Source organism: Danio rerio, chromosome 22, assembly GCF_049306965.1.
Source record: "Danio rerio strain Tuebingen ecotype United States chromosome 22, GRCz12tu, whole genome shotgun sequence".
NCBI classification, from domain to species: domain Eukaryota; kingdom Metazoa; phylum Chordata; class Actinopteri; order Cypriniformes; family Danionidae; genus Danio; species Danio rerio.
The window spans coordinates 5,545,784-5,567,500 of NC_133197.1; the positions used below are offsets into that span (position 1 = coordinate 5,545,784).

Below are 21,717 nucleotides of genomic sequence, written 5' to 3' on the forward strand. Positions count from 1 at the left end.
TGGTTGCTAACGTGTTTTTGACACTTTTTAGAATGTCGCTATGCAGTTGCTAACATGTTTTGATACTTTTTAAAATTTCGCTATGCAGTTGCTAAGGTGTTTTTAATACTTTTTAGAATGTCACTATGTGGTCGCTAAGGTCTTTTGATACTATTTAGAATGTCGCTATGCAGTTGCTAAGGTATTCTGATACTTTCTAGAATGTCACTATGTGGTCGCTAAGGTCTTTTGATACTATTTAGAATGTCGCTATGCAGTTGCTAAGGTGTTTTTAATACTTTTTAGAATGTCACTATTTGGTCGCTAAGGTCTTTTGATACTATTTAGAATGTCGCTATGCAGTTGCTAAGGTGTTTTGATACTTTTTAGAATGTCGCTATGCAGTTGCTAAAGTGTTTTGATACTTTTTCGAATGTGGCTATGCAGTTGCTAAGGTGTTTTTAATACTTTTTAGAATGTCACTATGTGGTCGCTAAGGTCTTTTGATACTATTTAGAATGTCGCTATGCAGTTGCTAAGATGTTTTTAATACTTTTTAGAATGTCACTATGTGGTCGCTAAGGTCTTTTGATACTATTTAGAATGTTATGTGGTTGCTAAGGTGTTTTTGATACTTTTTAAAATGTCGCTATGTATTTGCTAAGGTGTTTTTTTTTACACTTTTTTTAGAATGTCATTATGCAGTTGCTAATGTGATCTTGATGCTTTTTAGAATGTTACTATGCTGGTGCAAATGTGCTTTTGATTCTAAAATGTAGCTGTGAGGTTGCTAAGGTGTTCTCAATACTTTTTAGAATGTTACTATGAGGTTGCTAAGGTGTTCTCAATACTTTTTAGAATGTTGTTAGGGTGTTCTGTGAGCTTTTATAAATGTTGCCCTGGTGTTGTTGTTAGAGTATTCTAAATAACTTTTAGCGTGTTGATATGCAGTATGCAGTTGCTAGGGTCTTCAGAATAATTTTTAGGATATTGCCATGTGTTCGCTAGGATGTTTTGAATATTTTTAGCATGCTGCTATGAGATGGCTAAGCTGTTGCGTGGGGATTTTTGATGTTGCTATGCGGTTGCTAGGGTGTTTGAAATAGTTTTTAGGATGTCGCTAGTGTGTTCTGATTGGTTAGTACATATTGTTAAGTAGATTCTCGAATTCTCAGTATTTTAAACACACTGATGTACAGGTTTCTCTATATAGTTAGGGGGTTGCTAAGAAATTAAAGTTTAGAATATTGCTGTGTGATTGGTTTGGATTGGTTTGGATTAGTTTTTAATTTATTATTTTATTAATTTATTTATTTTATTTCAGTTAACAATAATAGTTTTTGACCAATAGTTTTAGTTTCCATCAACTAAAATAACCTTGCTATGTAAAAATGCTGCAAACAATATATAGCACGTTGTCTTTTAGCATGTATAGCATCCATATAGCTAAGTTTCCATTCTGCGGGTCCTGCGGCCTTACTTGAACCATTCTCAGTCCGCAGCATTGACAGCTACTTGGAAAGATTTGCACCGCTCAGAAACAATTACAGGTCATAAATGCATCAGTGGCAAGGAGCTGCGGGGATGAAAGCCGAAAGCCTCTTATTTTAGTTTCACAGCAATGTCAGAGTCCTTTTATCGTGCGCTCAGAGACTGACCAGATTTCGTGACGTGGCCTCCTTAAGTTGTTTGATATTGTTTTGTTCCCTGCGCCACCATGTAGTCAGTGTGTTTGCGGTCCAGACCAGAGCTGTGTGCTTTATAATTGGTTTAACTTGAACAAGACCAGCTGTGTAATAAAGCAGCAAAGCCGTGTGAAGAAACCCACAGTGCCGGGCATCTGTAAGTCCTTCTGGGTCAGCATCCAGCGCATACAGGATTTCACATCTGTGCTGAATGTAAGTGGTTGTGATGTATTTATTAAAATACAATTTGAAGACATGTTGACACCACATGAATGCCTGTGAGGCCACAGATAGCGTTCACCAATCAGCCTAAAAGTATATGTTAAAATCATCCAACCAACAAGCAGCACGCTTAACTCTCCTCCAATAAGAACGCAGCATGTTTTACTTTCCTCCAATCAGACAATGCTAACTAGCAGTAGTTTTCTGAGGTAGATGATGTGTTAAAGGGAGAGTTAACCCCTCTTAAAAATGTCAGTTTACACAGTTTACCCCTTTATGAGTTTATTCTGTTGATACTTTTTAGAATGTTACTATGCGGTTGCTAAGGTGTTTTTGACCCTTTTTAGAATGTCGCCATGCGGTTGCTATGGTGCTTTTGATACTTTTTAGAATGTCGCTATGCAGTTGCAATGCTACTTTTGATACTTTTTAGAATGTCGTAATGCAGTTGCTAAGGTGTTTTTGATACTTTTCAGAATGTCGCTATGCAGTTGCTAAGGTGTTTTTTACACTTTTTAGAATGTCGCTATGCCGTTGCTAAGGTGTTTTGGATACTTTTTGAATGTCGTTATCTGATTGCCAATGTGTTTTTGACATTTTTTAGAATGTCGCTATGTGGTTGCTAAGGTGTTTTTGACACTTTTTAGAATGTCACTATGCGGTTGCTAAGGTGTTGACACTTTTTAGAATGTAGCTATGTGGTTGCTAAGGTGTTTTTGATACTTTTTAGAATGCGCTATGCAGTTGCCATGGTGCTTTTGATGCTTTTTAGAATGTCGCTATGCGGTTGCTATGGTGCTTTTGATACTTTTTAGAATGTCGCTATGCAGTTGCTATGGTGCTTTTGATACTTTTTCAAATGTCGCTATGCAGTTGCTATGCTACTTTTGATACTTTTTAGAATGTCGCTATGCAGTTGCTATGCTACTTTTGATACTTTTTAGAATGTCGCTATGCAGTTGCTAAGGTGTTTTTGATACTTTTCAGAATATCGCTATGCAGTTACTTAGGTGTTTTTGATACTTTTCAGAATGTTGCTATGCAGTTGCTATGGTGCTTTTGATACTTTTTTGAATGTCGCTATGCAGTTGCTATGGTTTTTTTGACACTTTTTGGAATGTCGCTATGCAGTTGCTAAGGTGTTTTTGATACTTTTTGGAATGTCGCTATGCAGTTGCTAAGTGTCTATGACACTTTTTAAAATACTGCCAATCTTGCCAAAAGAATATATTTTGAAGAATGTTAAAAACTGGTAATCATTGACTTTTCATAGTAGGAAAAAAACAAAGGAAGTCAGTGATTTCCAGCTTCAACATGTATTCTTTTCTGTGAAACAAAAGAAAGAAACTCATAAAGACTTGGAAAAAGCAAACACTAAATGATGACAGAATTTTCAGTTTTGTGTGAACTACCCCTTTAACATTATCCTCGCAAGCATTTCTCAAGTTAAATCATGTAGCAACTGAATAACCATAAACACATGCTTAATTTATTGTTAATCATACGCCCTGAGCCAAATTCATATCACGCAGAGACATTACATGCAAATCAACGTAATAAGCTGGGAACACTTTTATCTAATCTGTTCTTTGTGTTTGATTTATGGAGATTTTTTTCGTCCACGAACGCCAAAACAACATGTTTTACTTAATTAAATACGATACTAGACAATGAGAACACTGTGTTTGTCTTTATTTCTCAGTTAATTGCAATGTTGAATTCATTTGCATGAACTCTGAATTGCAGTCAAGCTAACAAGCTGCAAATGTGCTGAAACCCGCTGGACTGCATTCATCTGAAGACCCTCGGAAAACTTCTTCATTCCCTGTCTGAAGAGCACCTGAGGCGACGCGCGGCTATCACGCACTTTGGGCGGGACGGTTTGTCTGCACGCAAACGCGGTTAACCCTTTATGACCTCTTTTAAATGAAAAAAAAAAAACATAAATCAATGATTCATTCGAGATGTCATATAGTCCTAGAGTAAACTTAATTCATCTTAGGAACGCGTCTGCGGTGTAAAAACTAAGGCAAATCTGCATCGAACAGTTAGCTAAAGCTTAGCATTTTTGTGTTTAAAAGTTGCTGCTTGTGTACCTGCAAGAAAAAACGATTTTAGAATGTTTTTTTATCTAAATTAATGTTGTTGGTAGGGTGTTATGTGTGGTATATACCCCAAATTGTGCGTAGTTTATAAAGAGTTTTTAATTTTTTAAACACATTATGTGTGTTTTCATATATTTATGGGGTTGCTAGGAAATTCTGAAAAGTTAACATTGCTGTGTGATTGGTTTGGATTGGATTGCTATTTTAATTGCTGTTGTTTTATTTTAGTTAGTTTTTCAGTGGCTGTTAGTTTTGTTTCATTTATTGTGAATTATACCTTTTGCTTAAGTTAATGAAAGTGGTTTTTGAACAATAGTTTGAGATTTAGTTTGCTAAAATAGCATCTTAGCTCAGGCTGGAAAATGACTAGCTAAAACCAGCCTGGTTTAAGCTTGACATTGCTGGTTTTGGCTGGGCTCCCAGCCTGGCTAGGCTGGTCAAGCTGGTTTTAGCTGGTCATCTCCAGCTAAGACCAGGCTGGAAATGGCTGGAAACCAGCCTGCAAGTGGCCAAAACCCCTCTAAAATCAGCCTGGTTAGACCTATACTGGTTTAAGCTGATTTTTTATTTATTTTTTTCAGTAGGGAATACAAATGATTTCAACGATTTTAGAGTGTTTTCGTGGTTGGTACATATTTTTGGGTAGTTTCTAGGGAGTTTTTAGTGTTTTAAACACATTTATATGTGTGTTTTTTATATATATTTATGGGGTTGCTAGATATTCTAAAAAAAAGAGTTACCATTGCTGGTAACTGCCAGTTTGGATTGAATTGCCAACTTGATTGCCAATTCTTTTCTTATTTCAGTTTTCTTTATTGATAATTGTTACCTTTCATTTAGGTTATGGACAGTGGTTTTTAAAAAAAATAGTTTCAGTTTTTTTTTTATTATTAAAATGACATTGTCAAGAGCATTTTTTTTTAATCTAAATTCATTTTCATTTTTAGCATTAAGGTTTCAAAATAGAAGACTCGTTTGGGGTTCTACAAAGAACATTTAAATGAAAAGGTCTGTATACTGAAATAACCTGAATGTTAATTTTATCTTTATTTCTTTAGCACTTTTTACAACCAAGGCTAGATTGTGTCAAAGCTGCTTAAAAAAGATGAAGAAAGGAGAGTAAAAGCCATAACAATTCCTATCGTGGAGCATTTAGTTAAGCTAAATGACCATTTAATCATCCGAATAATCCTTTTCATTAAGAAACTTGTATGTAAAACGTTTTAATATATGTTAAAGATTCATGGAACTCTCAAGCCAATAAATAAATCTGATTTTCAAGTGTGTATACAAAATATTTCTTGCTTTAGGTATTAAGGGTTGTTTTCTGAAAAACGGATTGAAGAACTCTAAACTATTTGTGCCCTAAAGGGTTAAGAAAACAAGTTTATTTTTTCCCTGCCCTAGCTAATACTTTTCCACCTCTCGTAACATTTATGTATAATTAAATAAACCTAAAGTACTTTTTAATGTAACATTTTGAATTTAGGAATGTTCATGATTTAATGTTTATGTTTGTAAGACTTAAAGTGCATGACTATTACATACTAATATATAATCTTGGACTACAAAACCATTCTTAATGGTACATTTTTGGAAACTGAGATCTATATAGGTCTACATCATCTAACTTAAATGATCTTTCCATTGATGTATGTGCTTTTTATGACAATATTTGAACAGTGTTTTGGCTGAAATGCAACTATTTGGGATCTGAAGGTTAATAAAAAATCTAAATATTGATAAAAAAAAATCACCTTTTAACTTCTGAATGCACTAATCAAAAACTTAAATTGATATATTTTAGATCTTAATATCTGAAATTGGGTATAAATGTACAATGTATTTTTTGACTATGCCCACAAATATGTCCATGCAGCATGATACTGATTTTGTATCCGGGGCCACATATGTGTATTTCCATTAAGTTACCTCAGATTTGTGCACATCTTTTAAAACCATCTGTGACCATGTTCATTTCTTCCATCCACAGTGCATTCTTCCAATAGCTGTTTGGAGGATCCAGACGGTTTTAAAAAGGTCTGTCCTGTTATTTTTGGAGGGCTGTGATTTGCCCATGTACACTTTTCTGTTTTTGGTGGATTCTTGAACGCTGGATGGATTTCAAAATCTGGATCTTTGTATATTACTGTTGTAAAATTTTGTCAATTCATTCATTCATTTTCCTTCAGCTCAGGCCCTTTATTAATCTGAGGTTGCCACAGCGGAATGAACCGCCAACTTATCCAGCACGTTTCACACAGCTGATGCCCTTCCAGCTGCAACCCAGTCCTGGCGAACATCCATACACACTCCTTCACAATCATACATTCATTCTTTTTCTTTTCGGCATAGTCCATTTATTATTCCATGGTCGCCACAGCGGAATGAACCGCCAACTTATCCAGCACGTTTCACACAGCTGATGCCCTTCTAGCTGCAACCCAGTCCTGACGAACATCCATACACACTTCTTCACAATCATACATTCATTCTTTTTCTTTTCGGCTTAGTCCATTTATTATTCCAGGGTCGCCACAGCGGAATGAACCGCCAACTTATCCAGCGTATGTTTCACATAGCTGATGCCCTTCCAGCTGCAACCCAGTCCTGGGAAACATCCAAACATACTCTTTCACACTCATACACTACGACCAGTTTAGTTTATTCAATTCACCTGTAGCGCAACCCAGGGAAAACAAAGTTTTGTCACATAAATAATTTTTTACTTGTTTGACTATTTTTAAACAGTATATTGCATTACGTTATTCAAAATATTCCTTATTGAGTTTCTTTCTTCTGTTAAATATAAAAGGAGATATTTTGAAAAATGCTGCAAGCACCCATAGACTTCCATAGTATTTGTTTTTCCTACTATGGAATTTGATGATTATAAAATAAATAAATAAATATAATGGAAAATAAATGAGTTAATCAAGATTTCTGTAACATAGGCCTCCTTCATTTTTCTGATTTATTTATTGAACTAATTCATACACATTCGTACGAATTAGCCACTTAACTGACAAAACGTAATATACTTACGATTCCTCATGAGATCAGGCTGCTTAATTCAGAATCACAGGTCTATATCTAGTTTATACAATCTTTGCCCTCTCTTTCTTAGTTTAAGGATCAATGGGAGAAAGAACTTGGACTTGGTTTGGATCAGGAATGGTGGGAAATGGCTGCTGAGAGGGTTAATTCCTCTTTTTCCTGTGCCAGACTGAGTCTGATTCAATTTAAGGTTCTCCATAGAATTCACCTAACGAATGTTAAATTAAGTAAGATATTCCCAGGCGTGGATGTTTGTTGTAATAGGTGTTCTCTGGCTCCTGCTGATCATACCCGCACTTTTTTTTCTTGTCCAAAGTTGGAAAATTTGTGGAGTTCTTTCTTAGATACTTTTTCTACAATTTTTTCATTTCTCTTGAACCATGCCATTTAATTGCTATTTTAGGTGTATCGGGTTTGCTGGACAACCTTTCAAATAAGAATGCTAATGTTCAAGCCTTTGCGTCACTAATAGCCCGAAGACGGATTTTATTACACTGGAAGTCTTCTAAACCTCTCATGTCTCATGGTTAGAATATTTGATGTCTTTTCTATATATTGAAAATATTAAGTTTACATCAAGAGGTTCCACTGAAAAACTGTATAAAAACTGGGATCCTCTAATTAATTTTGTCAGGAATACAACACACCTCTTCGCTGATTTTTTTTTCTTTTATCTTTTAAGAAAGATCTCTACTCTTTTTTTCTCTTATTTTATTTTTTTTTATTAATTTGTGTGCGTGTTATTTATATTTTATGTATATTTATTCAGTTGCTTTGACCATTCTTGTAGGTGCTAATGTTGTTATGAGTGTGAGTGTTTTTTTTATTCACCTCCTTGGGGGTGGGATGGGGGACTGAGGGTGTTTGAATGTTCTTGTTTACCCTTAGTTACGGTAAAAAAATGTGAAAACTATTGATATTGTTTTTTTTTTTTTTTTTGTAGACTGCAAAAAAATAAATAAATTCTGTAATGTGATTAATAAGGGTTCATTCCGCGGTGGAGACCCCAGATTAATAAAGAGACTAAGCCGAAAAGAAAATGAATGAACGTGATCGGAGTGAAAAGACCTAATGCAGCACGTCAGATGCCTGTATGTTGTCGCCCTCTTGTGTTCAATGAAGGATATTGATGAGACTCGAAGCAAAAAATCAATGCATTTTATTTCCTTTGCAACATTACCACTGTGCATCCGCTTACAAAAACTTTAAAACAGTTTCAAATCGGTACATATAAAGCATAAACATTTCCCTTTTTGTATAGAAAATACCTAACGCAGTACTTGAGGTGTCTGTATGCGTGGATATTGAAGGATATTGATTAAGACCTCCATAAAAAAATCAATGCATTTTATTTCTTGCCAACATTTCAACAGTGCATCCGCTTACAAAATCTTTAAAACAGTTTCATGTACAAAACAAACATTTCCCTTTTAATAGAATATGAAAATATACTTTTTTAAATCTTTTAAGTTACACATATTACTTTTACAGTCTTGTAGAAAACAATGAAAGGCAGTTTCTCTTTGAGTAGGTTACAGTTCTGATTGCTTTGCGTTCAACGCAAATGTACAGAAATGCATTCAAGTTACGTTATTATCTTTTTTTTTTTGTCTTTTTTATATTTATTCTTGCATGGCTGCTCACTTTTATAGTCCTTTCTGCACGATTTGTCCATCATCAGCATCTACAATCTACAACACCACAATGTTTGTTAGAGGAGGTGCAGTTTCTGTGGCGAAGGTGAAACTCCCTGCTAACCGCTTGACGCAGATAAACAAGAAGTGGTGGAGCTGAGGCGTGTTTTTTTGCCGTTCTTCGGTTCGGGCGGAGGACTCGTGCTCAGGTTTCGCACCTTGCTGAAGCTGTTGCGCAAGCTGCTGTGTCGACTCCCTGAGGTGCTGGAGGTCTCCTTGGACATGAAGGTTTTGGGATCGCACAATCCTGCCTTCAGACAACTGCAGCACAGTAGCGTCGCGATGGCTTTGCGAAGCTCCAGACTGCCGAATGAATAAATGAGCGGATTCATGGCAGAGTTGAGTACGGCTAGCGCAATGACCCATTCGGGATTGAAAAGAGGGCTGCAACTTCGAGAGTAACAAAAGAAATCCACTAATAAGAGGATGAACAGTGGACCCCAACATACCATGAAGACCCCAACAATTGAAATGACGGCTTTCAGGAGGCGTAGCGAACGCTTGCGACTGCGTGCGGATATCGTTTCAGTGCTACTTCGTACATGGCAATAGATTGCAAAATAGAGTACGCCGATTGTGAGCAAAATTATGAAGAAGATGACCAATGCGAACAAGATGTAGCTCTTGGAGTAGAGCGGAAGAAGTGTCGAGCAACTTCTCAGATCGCAAACGCAGTTCCAGCCCATAAGTGGAAGGAATCCGATTATAAACGCCGTTATCCAGCATAACAGCATCATGATGTAGACTCGGTAGGTCTTTGTTGCGGTTTTCTGGTGGACGGGTTTCATCATAGTCGCATATCGCTCTACAGCGATCAAGAGAAGGCTAAAGATGGATGCCGCTAAAGCTACAAATAAAAGTCCTTCTCGGAATAGCCAGAGAATTGGGGTTAGCCTGAAGGTTTGTTCGCCGGACATGCAGATGTTGACCACGTATGATGTTCCCGTCAACAAGTCACTCAGTGCAATGTTGGCAATGCAGATGAATATCCAACGGTGGCGCAGACGCACCCGAAACAGCACGGCTAGGAGCACCATGAGGTTCTCCAGGATGATGAAGACGCTGAAGCACAGGAACAGGACGGTGACAGCGCTCACGCTTTTCTTTGAGGGCTTGCGGTGGTGGAGGCGTCCCGTGTAGTTGTAGTGCTCCAGGATGAGGCTGTTGCTGGTCCAGTTGTAGACGTCGGGACAGGATGAGGCGGAGCTGAAGGAACGCAGGACTTCCATGGTGTAAATGTGGAGTTGAATCTCGCTGGGGTCAATTCAGAGATTTGACACAATTGGACTCCAGGCAATCAGACTCCGAGTCCTTAGGGATGAGTCCTGAATATCCTTTCCCTCTTGGGATAACCTGATAGAGAACAGAGCATGTTAGTCAACTGAGTCCTGCAAGTCTTAAAGGATCTGAAGAGTTTGTTTCAAAGCAATGTCATAGAAGAACAATAGTGGGTTCCCTAAAAAACTGTTTCTTCTCAGTGTGACAACATTGTGTAATTGAGGATATGAAGTGGTGAAGAGTGTGCAAGTGGATTGAAGTGCAATATTCTACTATGGTTCCCACATCTAAAGCCAATGTGATAACTGTGCCACTGTGAAATCTTGTGGGTTTTAGGCATCAAGTTCCCACTAAATGTTCTAGTACATTCAACTTTTGTGGTCAAGAGTGTGGAAGCCTTAAAGAGTTTAGCTTCATTTCCAGTTAAACACACCTGAACAAAGATAAGCAAAGTCTCTGGGATTACTAGAAACTTCCAAACAGAGACCAAGACTAGTAACCCCTGTCCTAAAAGGTATACAATAGTTCCCTAATGCACATATTAGTACTCTAAAAGTACATTTTACAACCAATATTAGCACCGTTTCGCTTTCGTATCTTGGGGTACCACTCCAGTTTCTCCCAAGTACCATTTAGCTTTCATATCTTGAGGTACCACCCTTGTTTTTTTGAGGGTGTACTTTATTATGGCAGTAAAATCATCAATTTAGCAAGCTGGGCTACTAACATTATGACATTAGAGTTGTTCAAGTTCATCTTGCATTTAAATTGACATTACAATACTGGGACAGTCCCGTTGGCACCAAGCGTCTTGCTCAAGTGCACAATGGTGTCATATGAGAAACTGCTATTTGCGGTGACTAGTTGCCAGATTTTTAACCACTGCCCTCAAAATATATCCCAGAATAGTTCATAATTCTGAAATGTGTTGTTATATATGTACAGTATATATAGATAAATGATATATTAGACATCAGACAACATATCTTGCGCTTAACCGAAGTTTTTTTTTCCTCGCCACGTGCAAAGAGCATTTAAATATCTCTAGTTTCACTTCTCCACTTGTGGTTTTCAGGGGATTTAAGTGTGCGGCGTGTTTAAAGAGCTAATGCGTGATCATGCAAAACAGTAACTGCAATTAATCAGTTAATAATTAAAGAATTGCTGCTTTTAATGTGAAACTTCAATACAAAGCCATTGATAAATGATGAAATTGATAAACTAATACCCAAATTAATATAAAAGTACTGTATGTAATGTAAAATAAAAAAATTTATGTTCAAATTAGCTCATAAATAACTATATAGCACGTCATTTAAAAGCGTTTTACATCCAGTGTCATATTTTGCTAAGTGATGCATCTCGACTTACCTCTTTATTAGTGATGCTGTGGTTTTTGGTATTGAGCCATGCTCTGGTGCAGAAAGCACGAGCGCTGGCTCTCTGAATGATTATATACCTCGCGCTGACAAGGAAGGAAGCCTTCTTGCAGATATTCGACACACCCAATGGAGAAAGCATCAACTCTCAGTTTCTACATTTATAAAATGCACAATTGTGACACCTTCCTAGAATGTGTACAAATCATGGACTGCCATGAGAAAGAAGTCAAGTTGCATGGTATGCAATCAATCCAGCACCTATCGGGGAAGATCAGGCGTCAGAGTGAACTGCATTTGCACATATGCATTCATATGCTGTTTATAATTCCTTTTAATAGTGATATTTACAGGGCAATGACATTTTTCTTTAAAAGTATTTACTATAATTTTTTTTCTGCTGGAAAATGTCTGATTTCTTTAAATTTGGCTGATTATATAAACATAGAGGTGAAGTCAGAATTATTAGCCCACCTAAATTATGATTAAATGGGCTAATAATTTTGTCCTTAAAATGGTGTTTAAAAAATTAAAAACTGCTTTTATTCTAGCCAAAATAAAACAAATAAAACTTTCTCTAGAAGAAAAAATATTATCAGACATACTGTGTAAATGTCCTTGCTCTGTTAAACATAATTTGGGAAATATTTAAAAAAGAAAAAAACAAAACAAAGGGGGGCTAATTATTCTGACTTAAACTGTATGTAAAAACTGCTTAGGTCAATATTATTAATAATTATTATTAATTAGTATTATTAAAATTTAATTATTAATAAGTATATATTTTCCCAATTGGCTACAGAATAGACACTGTTGTCCAATGACTTGCCTAATTAACCTTAATTACCCTAATCAACCCTTTAAATCGCATTTTAAGCTGAATACAAGTATTTTGGAAAATATTACGTACTGTCAACATGACAAAGACTAATAAAAGTGAAATATGTATCATAAATGACGATGCGGATATGGAAATGAAGGTCATATAAAACTAATAAATATATTTTTGATTTAAATATCTAAATTTATATATATTCCATCTAAAGAAGGTCGCTGGTTCGAGCCTCGGCTGGGTCAGTTGGCATATCTTTGTGGAGTTTGCATGTTCTCCCCACGTTCTTGTGGGTTTCCTCCGGGTGCTCTGGTTTGCCCCCTACAGTCCAAAGACATGCGATACAGGTGAATTGGGTAGGCTAAATTGTCCGTAGTGTATGAGTGTGTATGGATGTTTCCCAGAGATGGGTTGCAGCTGGAAGGACATCCACTGTGTAAAACATGTGCTGGATAATTTGGCAGTTCATTCCGGTGTGGCGACCCCAGATTAATAAAGGGACTAAGCCAACAAGAAAATGAAATGAACTGTAAAAAAAAATCTGTAATTTTACGCTTTAACGTAAAATAACAGCCGTTAAATTACAGAAATTTACCGTAAAAGAAAGAAGATTAAATTACAAAAATTGACCAAAAATTTAAATTTAAGGAAATTTTAGTAATTTAATCTTCTTTATTTTACGGTATATTTCTGTATTTTAATGGCTATTATTTTTACGTTTTTATTTTTCAGCACACCAGCTGTCGGAAATAAACCTTAAATTACAGATTTGTTTTTTTACTGTGCATTTATTATTTTTGGCATCTTATAAGTGCACTAAATACATTTTAATCACATCAAATAGACAATTAGAATCTAATTTAATGCTACTACAGGAAGTCATTGTGCCACTTTCCACCGCACATGTGTTGCTGAGATGAAAACATTTCACAAGTCCCTTTAAATACAACCGATGCTCCGCCAATATTCTTACAACAGCTCTGATGTTGCTTTAGCTGATGTTTCGCAGAAGCCAGTCAGCAAACAGGAAGCCCTGATGACCTAGTAAAAGCGGCCTCCTCCCTTCACTGTTTTCGGTTCACCTCATCCAGCTGGGTGGAAACACATACACACATATACTTGTAGAGCTATCTTTATGGGGACCTACCATAGACATAATAATGTTTATATTACACAAACGGTATATTCTCTCCCTCTACCAATCAATCAATTTGCATTTTTACATAACTAAAATACTTTATTCTGTGTGATTTACAAGCCATAATCCTTATGGGGACTAAAAAGTGTCCGCACAAGGTCAAAGTTTACATTGTATTGTTAAACTTGTGTGGATATTTGGTCCACACAGCATCAGGAATACAATGCAAACACACACACACACACCCACACACACATATATACTTGTAGAGCTAACTTTATTGGGACCTACCATAGATGTAATAATGTTTATATCACACAAACTGTATATTCTCTCCCTCCACCAATCAAACAACGTGCATTATTACATATTCAAAGTATTTTTTCTGTGTCATTTACGAATCTTTTTCCTCATGGGGACGAAAAGAATGTCCCCACAAGGTCAAAACTTACATTATATTGTTAACTTGTGTGGATATTTGGTCCCCGCAACATCAGGAATACAATGTGTACACACACACATATACTCGTATAGCAATCTTTATGGGGACCTACCATAGACGTAATAACGTTTATATCGCACAGACTGTATATTTTCTCCCTCCACCAATCAAACAATCTGCATTTTTACATATTCAAAATATTTTTTATGTGTGATTTATGAGTCGTTTTACTTATAGGGACCGAAAAATGTCCCCACAAAGTCAAAATTTACATAATATTGCTATTCTTGTGTGAATATTTGGTACCCGCAACATCAAGAACACAATGCGTACACACATACATACATATCCTTGTATAGCTATCCTTACAGGGACCTAGACCTAATAATGTTTATATCGTGCAGATTGTATATTCTCTCTCTTGACCAATCAAGCAATTAGCATTTTTACATATTCAAAATACTTCGTCCTGTGTGATTTACCAGTTATTTTCCTCGTGGAGGCCAAAAAATGTCCCCACAAGGTCAAAATTTACATGATATTGCTATACTTGTGTGGATATTTGGTCCCTGCAATGTCAGGAATACAATGTGTACACACACACACACACACACACACACACACACACACACACACATACACACACAYATATATATATATATATATATATATATATATATACTTGTATCTTTATGGGGACCTACCGAAGACGTAATAATGTCTATATCGTACAGACTGTGTATTCTCTCCCAAAACCGATCAGATAATTTGCATTGTTACATATTCATAATATTTTTTTTCTGTGAAATTTATGGATCATTTTTCTTATGGGGACCAAAAATGTCCCCATAAGGTAAACATTTGCATAATATCGCGATACTTCTGTGAATATTTGGTTCCCGCAACATCAAGAATACAATGTGTACACACATACATACATACTTGAACAGCCATCTTTATGGGGACCTACCATAGACATAATGTTTATATCATACAGACTGTATATTCTCTCGGGATTAACTGCCAACTATATCGGCATATGTCTTACAGTAGCGGATGCCCTTCCAGATGCAACCCAGTACTGGGAAACACCCATACAGTCACTACGATCAATTTAGTTTGTTCAGTTCATCTATATCAAATGTGTGTGCACTGTGGAGGAAACCGAAGCACCCACCCACACCAACACAAGGAGAACATGCAAACTCCACACAGAAATGCCAACTGACTCAGCCAAGACTTAAACCAGTGACCTTTCTCTGAGGCAACAGTGCTAACCACTGAGCCACCATGTTGCCCACTCTTCTATCTTTATCGTTTTATAATCTACACATCATTAGAAACTAATCGCACATTTGACGCTCTGTTTGTTTTCAGCCGAGAGTGAGAACATGAAGTGATTTGGTCCCTGTTTGTGCATGCATCATTTCCCCTGGAAAGGAATTTATTTTAGAGTTTCTATTTTTCATTTAGACTGTTTTTGACACTCATCCGGTAAATGATAAAGGAGGGGAGACTGAAACTACCACATCCTGAGGTAAGACACAACGCCCTTCACAGTTGCCGACGCCCTCCCGATGCTCACTCGCACCAAAAATACAAATGTGTGATCACAGAAAGCCACACGAGCTAAAAAAGCAAAATTGGGTCACCGTTATACATGATCACGCAAGCAGAAATTGAAGTTGTTTACAGTTTTAGGGGAGACTCTGACTTATGGAAAAAAAATCTCAACAGCAAATGATCAGCAATACATTTTAGCTTGTATAAAAAATCCTTTTAAGGTTCCTTTAAATTACACAATGATAGTTTTTCTATATTCTTGGAATAGTTTTCAGGTGTTTTTGTTATTTGGTTATGGCCATGTTTTTAGCCTTATGTTATATTAACCAGTTAAACTTTCACTTTCAGATTTACCCGAGCTAAGTATTGAACATTGGTTCATTTTCATATTTTTCATATGACACATGTACAAGTTATAGCTCAAATGAAAGCTCTTGCTGGTGCTCATACAGTTCTAGCATTCTTTTTACTGAATTATATTCACATATCAAACAGTTGTCAAATGAATTGCGGTGTTTCCATGGCGCAAAAGTGAAAACAATACATTTATGATCAATAAGCAGCCCCAGATAGCACAGACAGCTGTCATCTCTTACCTCATGCTGTGCGCTTCAGGCCCATTTCTCCTCTGTTTTTGAGGTGATGTGCATAAGTAATCCTTTTATATGTCTGACAGTTTTTTATGCGCATTTTCAAAATTTATTTGCATCATGGCATGCAAAATGCGCATAAAATAGGTGAATGGAAACATAGCTACTGTTTGTTGTATTGTGTGCAATTAAATACAAGTCAAAGAAAAGTTCTAAATCACTACTTTCTTTTTTTATTTGCGTCCTCCATATCATCCCAACTTTGTCTTTTTTAGCATTGACCCATAAGAAAGATCACCTCAGGTACTGATTGTGGGCTTTATTAAGTGTTAAATGCTGCCGATATAAGTTTGAACACCATTTTACATGACATTTATTGTCATACCACTGAAGACAGCAGCAAATTTTTCACCTCAGATCTTGAAAACATAATAACAGACGACTTGAAAATGAAAGTCAGAACTGAGATTCAGTGCAAACCAGTCACTCAGTAGCTTATTAATAATGTTAAAGCATGTGTGAATATGTATTCATTAGATTAAAAGCCTTCACGGCGATGCAGTGGCGGAGTGGGTAGCACGTTTGCCTCACAGCAAGAAGGGCGCTGGTTCGATCCTCGACTCAGTTGGTGTTTCTGTGTGGAGTTTGCATGTTCTCCCTGTGTTTGCGTGGGTTTCCTCCGGGTGCTCCGGTTTCCCCCACAGTCCAAAGACATGCGGTACAGGTGAATTGGGTAGGCTAAATTGTCTGTAGTGTGTGTGTGTATACAGAGATGGGTTGCGGCTTGAAGGGCAAAAACTTGCTGGATAAGTTGGCGGTTCATTCCGCTGTGGTGACCCCGGATTAATAAAGGGACTAAGTCGAGAAGAAAATGAATGAATAAAAGCCTTCACCATTTTATTGGGGTATTTAAATGTTTCTGTCAAGTCACATTGCTTTTGGTGCAGACGGCCAAATTGCTTGTCGTTGGAATCTTGTTACATGTTGTTTGGACACGGTGTTACACAGGAACGTTAAGGAATGTACTGAAAATGTCCCATTAGCTGGGTCAAATACAAAAATAAATGCTAGGATGCAGATTGACTCAAATGGAACATGCTTTAAATGACTAAATTGTGTTTTAATGTGGTTTATAAATGTCCAGAGACGGAATGTAGAGGAATAGGAAATTCAACTATAAGGGTTTTATGTTGCATCATGATTGCATCACATCATTGCCATATTTATGTTGGCGTGGGAAAGCCAACAATCTGGTGTGCTGTTTAAAGAACAACATTTCTGACTCAAACTCCTCCTCCTCTCAAGTTACAGCCTCCAAATTTGGTTCAGATCTTCAGATTGATATGGCTTTAGTGACTATTTGTTGTAACTGATTAATCTTATGGTTTTCACAAAATTGAAAATCAAACTTGGGGGTAAAAATATTTAGATTTACATTTTTGAGATGCCCAAATGAGACTCAAAAATCTCATTTAAACTAAAATGCTAATATTTCCAAGCAATAAAATGTCTAATCAAGCACATTTTGCATGTTTATTACTATTTGTGAAACCACAGGTTCACTACAAACACCATGGTCAAACCATTGTTAATGTAGTAAAACCATAGAATATTTTAAGGATGATCATGTGCTAAAGTATGTTAGAAACATGCTAAAACATTAGCAGCATGTTAAATCAAGCTAACAACTTTCTAGCATCATGTCAGCAATGCCTTAAACTTTTAGTAGTGTTTAATAGTGCTGGAAATATATTATTAATGTGCTAATGACCCAAAACTTTAGTCTTTAGTGTTCTCAGTCATGCTAGAAAAAAAAAAAGTTTTGTGTTAAAGCATGCTAATCCATTCCAGTAGCTTGTTAACCCTTTAGTAGTGTAAAATCATGCTATGTTGAAATATGTTTGCCATGTGCTCAAATATGTTAGCAATAAGCTAGCAACAAGCTAAAATGTTAGCAATGTGTTTTAAACGTTCTAGATGTTAAATGTTATTAAAAAACATAAAAACATTCATTCATTCTCTTTTCGGCTTGGTCCTTTTATTAATCCAGGGTCGCCACAGCGGAATGAACCGCCAACTTATCAAGCATATGTGTTACGCATTGGATGACCTTCTAGCTGTAACCCATATGTGGGAAACATCCATACACACTCATTCACACTCACACTCTACGGACAATTAAACCTATTCAATTCACCTGAACCGCATGTATTTGGACTGTGGGGGAAACCGGAGCACCTGAATGCAGGGAGAACATGCAAACTCCACACAGAAACGCTAACTGACCCAGCCGAGGCTCGAACTGGCGACTTTCTTGCTGTGAGGCGACAGCACTACCTACTGCACCACTGCGTAGCCCACATTAAAAAAATCTAAATTCTTAAACCATACTAAGTTGAATTTTGTTGGTTACAATATATTAGCAATAAGCTGATGTACTAAAATCTAAAAACAAAAAATCTAAGTAGTTGGAAGAATGTTAACAGTCTTCAATCATGCTAGAAACATATTAACAATTAGCTATTATAACCAAGGAGCATGCTCTCTGTGTGCTCAGCCATGCTAAAAAAATAAAACAATATGTGTTAAAATGTGTTAGTGATGAGTTACACAATGTTATATATATGTTAAAATGTCATAATGTGTGCAGTTTGTTAGATATTAGCATATTAGCTGTGTTAATTTATCCAGAAAAGATGCTCTCTGTCTTTTAAATCAGGCTACAGGATGATCAATGTGTTCGAAAAGGCTACCCTCGTGCTAATTAATGTTAGCAATGCATGTTAAAATCTTTTAAAGCTAAAAACATGCTACCAATTTAAATAAAAACATGCTTACATAATGTAGTAAAACCTAATATACAGGGTATGATCATATTAAAACTTTAACAACTTGTTACAACATATTAAAACATAATAAGCATGCTAACAACTTGTTAGCAACTTACCAAAACATAACAAAGTGCTGTAATTGTGCTAGCAATGCGCTAAAGCATGCATATGATATGATAATACTTGGTTAAAATCAATAAATCAGTCAGTATAACTATATATATATGTCTTCAAACTGAAAAGATTCAGAGACCTTCAAACAACTTCAAAGCAGGACATGTTGACTACTTCCATTTGTAACTTCAGAGATGAGTTGACATTGATTTAAGAATTAGTTAGTGAAAATACATTCATAAATAGTGTAAATGTAGGCAATTCTTAAAACATATTCAATCCTTTAATCAATTATGCTAATCGCTGGACTGACACTTTAGGCATAGTTCAGTATGTGAAATCATACTGACATCTAGCTGCAGTTAAATGTATTACAGTTGAGTTTTTCCGAGACAACCTGCACTACTCGTTTATAACCACAAGGATTTGCTATTTGCACACTTTTACGAGTCCAACAGCTCTTAAAACCGTAATCTATATCCAAAACCTCTTGTTATACACAGAAACGAGGATTCCAGTTTTGTTTACACTACTTGTTTGTAATGACAAATGAATAATAATGAAACATTAAATTTAGTATTTAACCTGACACAAAGTGAATATCATCAAGTATTTATAACTACTATTTAAAAATAGGTGATATTACCAAAAAGCAATGTTAAAATAAGCAACTAAAATGCATGAAGTAACAAGAATAAACGAACAAAAGCGCTGTTTCAGTGCTGCAGTTCCCCTTTCATCCGCCAGACGCCGCTGTTTAGCATTTATAGCAACGAGAAGTTTTCCTCACCGTGTGTTCGCACAGATCTACAGCACAAAGCTCACACACAGATCACATTCAGCATGTCCGTGTGTCCTCTCCGGGCTCATATCTGTGTGTGGTGTTTTTTTAAAGAGGTCTCCGGGGTGGAAATAAACCTGTCTGGATGAGTTTAACGAAGAGGCGAGCTACTGGATGAAGAGGCGGAGCCGCCAAAAACAAGCAAAACGTTGCAAACAAACACTCGGGAGACGAACGGACAGTTACATTTACTAACTTATTAAAGATGAGACGCTTCGTTTGGCGCAATATAAACACACCACGGTAAGATCAACGGCTGTTTGATTGTTATTTCATTCATTTGTTTTGATGTTTGATGTGAAACTTTCCGGGTAGCTAGAAGCGAAAAGCTTTTGTTTCAAAAAGCCAAACAACATTTCCGATCAAAGCTAATTGTATGTAAACACGAAAAAATAGCGGCCACGCTTAAAAGTGACTACAAGTCACGTTATTATTGACTTAAAATTCGGTATACACAAAATAAACGCGAATAAAATTGACCGAACTTCCCGGATTGAGCTTTTGTTACAATCGTACAATGTAACTTTTCATTAGCTATTCATTTCCCGCCTCACTCTCATTGTTTATCGCATTACACGTAAATCTGAGCTCATTTGCCTACGATGATTGTGTGATCTACACAATCAGTGCTTCATACATTGATATAAAACCAGCTGGAGTCTCCTACTTGTTGCATTGTGCTCCATTGTATGGTCCAATGCCATAATTCCGACCCACAATGGGATGTGTTTATGGTCACATTGAAGTTTATGGCCACATATTAGCATCATAAAGTCGAAACACTCACTGTACAATCTCTATAACTCATTATTGTCTTTGGGAGAGAGTAAAATAAACCAATGGGGTTGTGGTCATCCATGTCTGGACATTAGGATTTTGGTCTTCTTCTGTCCTCCTACTGCCACTCAACAGTCATGGAAAAACCCCATCACAAGCAAGAACAGAAACTTGACAGGAAGCAAAAAAAGGAGACTTTTTCGCGTGTCATGTGTTCGCGTTGGTGGTTTTTCAAGTTGTTCTTTTGGTTAGCATCATGAGAGAGAGCACCACTTGACATTCAACAGGCCAGTCTTTGTGTTGAACAGATGCATTGTCAACATCAAAGCAAAATCTTTGGGTTTTGGGTCACTCCAAATTGAATATCAATTAAAATAATTAGCGTTAATCCCAATATAGGAAAAAAAAATCCTCAAATTTGGTAGTTTGGGAACGGTCCTCGTTGGCGAATACTCTCCAGGTGAGCATACAAAATGGGGGAGTGTGATCAATATGTAAGATGTCAGTGAATGCAGCACACTCGAGGTGATTGGTTGACATTGAGAAACTTTTCAGTGACTTGCAGACGTCAACAGGAAGTTGATTCTTGCTGATGGATCACGACTCAGTCATAGGAAATTCAGGTTGGCAGGAGTGTGAGATGGTTGGGCATCCCTGCCCTATTTACTCTCTCTCTCTTCTTTCTTTCTCAGTCTCCGTTTTAAAGAGTTATTGTCAGGTTGAGAGGGCGGCCCACAAAGCTTTTTTTGTTGCACCATATGTGCTCTGACGCAGCTTTGAAAGGGAACCACTGAATGAGAAGTCTGGAAGTAGGGCTTGGTCATTTACAGCTTAGGAAACATCACAACATGTTTAGCGTTTCATGATGTTTGATTGTGTTTCAGTTGTCGGGTTTATGCTCCAAATTGGCTTAAATGCCTTTCAAACACATAATCTGCACATTAAATATCAAGGCATTTATTTGGTTTTCATTCTATTTTTAATTATGTATGTGTGTATATGTTTTTCTATGTATGTTTGTGTTTGTGTGTGTGTATTTTTTTACTGTAACTGCATTTAAACCTTTCGCTGGTTCGAACTTCGGCTCAGTTGGCGTTTCTGTGTGGAGTTTGCATGTTCTCCCTGCCTTCGCGTGGGTTTCCTCCGGGTGCTCCGGTTTCCCCCGCAGTCCAAAGACATGCGGTACAAGT

General features: G+C 36.7%; 2 protein-coding genes across 52 annotated transcripts in view; one reads left to right on the top strand and one right to left on the bottom strand.

Annotated features, from left to right (window-relative positions):
• Positions 1-8,189: 8,189 nt before the first annotated feature.
• s1pr4 (sphingosine-1-phosphate receptor 4) overlaps positions 8,190-21,717 on the bottom strand; it is a 525,180-nt gene continuing 511,652 nt past the window's right edge. The window contains exons 1-2 of one of the 2 annotated variants that reach the window (NM_001118891.1): positions 11,392-11,450; positions 8,647-10,095 (exon numbers count right to left, since the gene is read on the bottom strand). In NM_001118891.1, the coding sequence (NP_001112363.1) occupies positions 8,802-9,971 (1,170 nt within the window). In that variant the 5' untranslated portion in view covers positions 9,972-10,095; positions 11,392-11,450 and the 3' untranslated portion in view covers positions 8,647-8,801. Of the gene's footprint in view, positions 10,803-11,391; positions 11,451-21,717 lie in introns of those variants that run through there. The other variant, XM_073936349.1, reaches the window with a different exon arrangement.
• Positions 19,693-21,717, top strand: part of si:zfos-588f8.1 — a 100,834-nt gene continuing 98,809 nt past the window's right edge. For 49 of the 50 annotated variants that reach the window (XR_012397301.1, XR_012397302.1, XR_012397300.1 and 46 more), the window contains exon 1: positions 19,721-19,993. The gene's annotated coding sequence lies outside the window, so the exon portion shown is untranslated. Of the gene's footprint in view, positions 19,994-21,717 lie in introns of all 50 variants that reach the window. The other variant, NM_001423631.1, reaches the window with a different exon arrangement.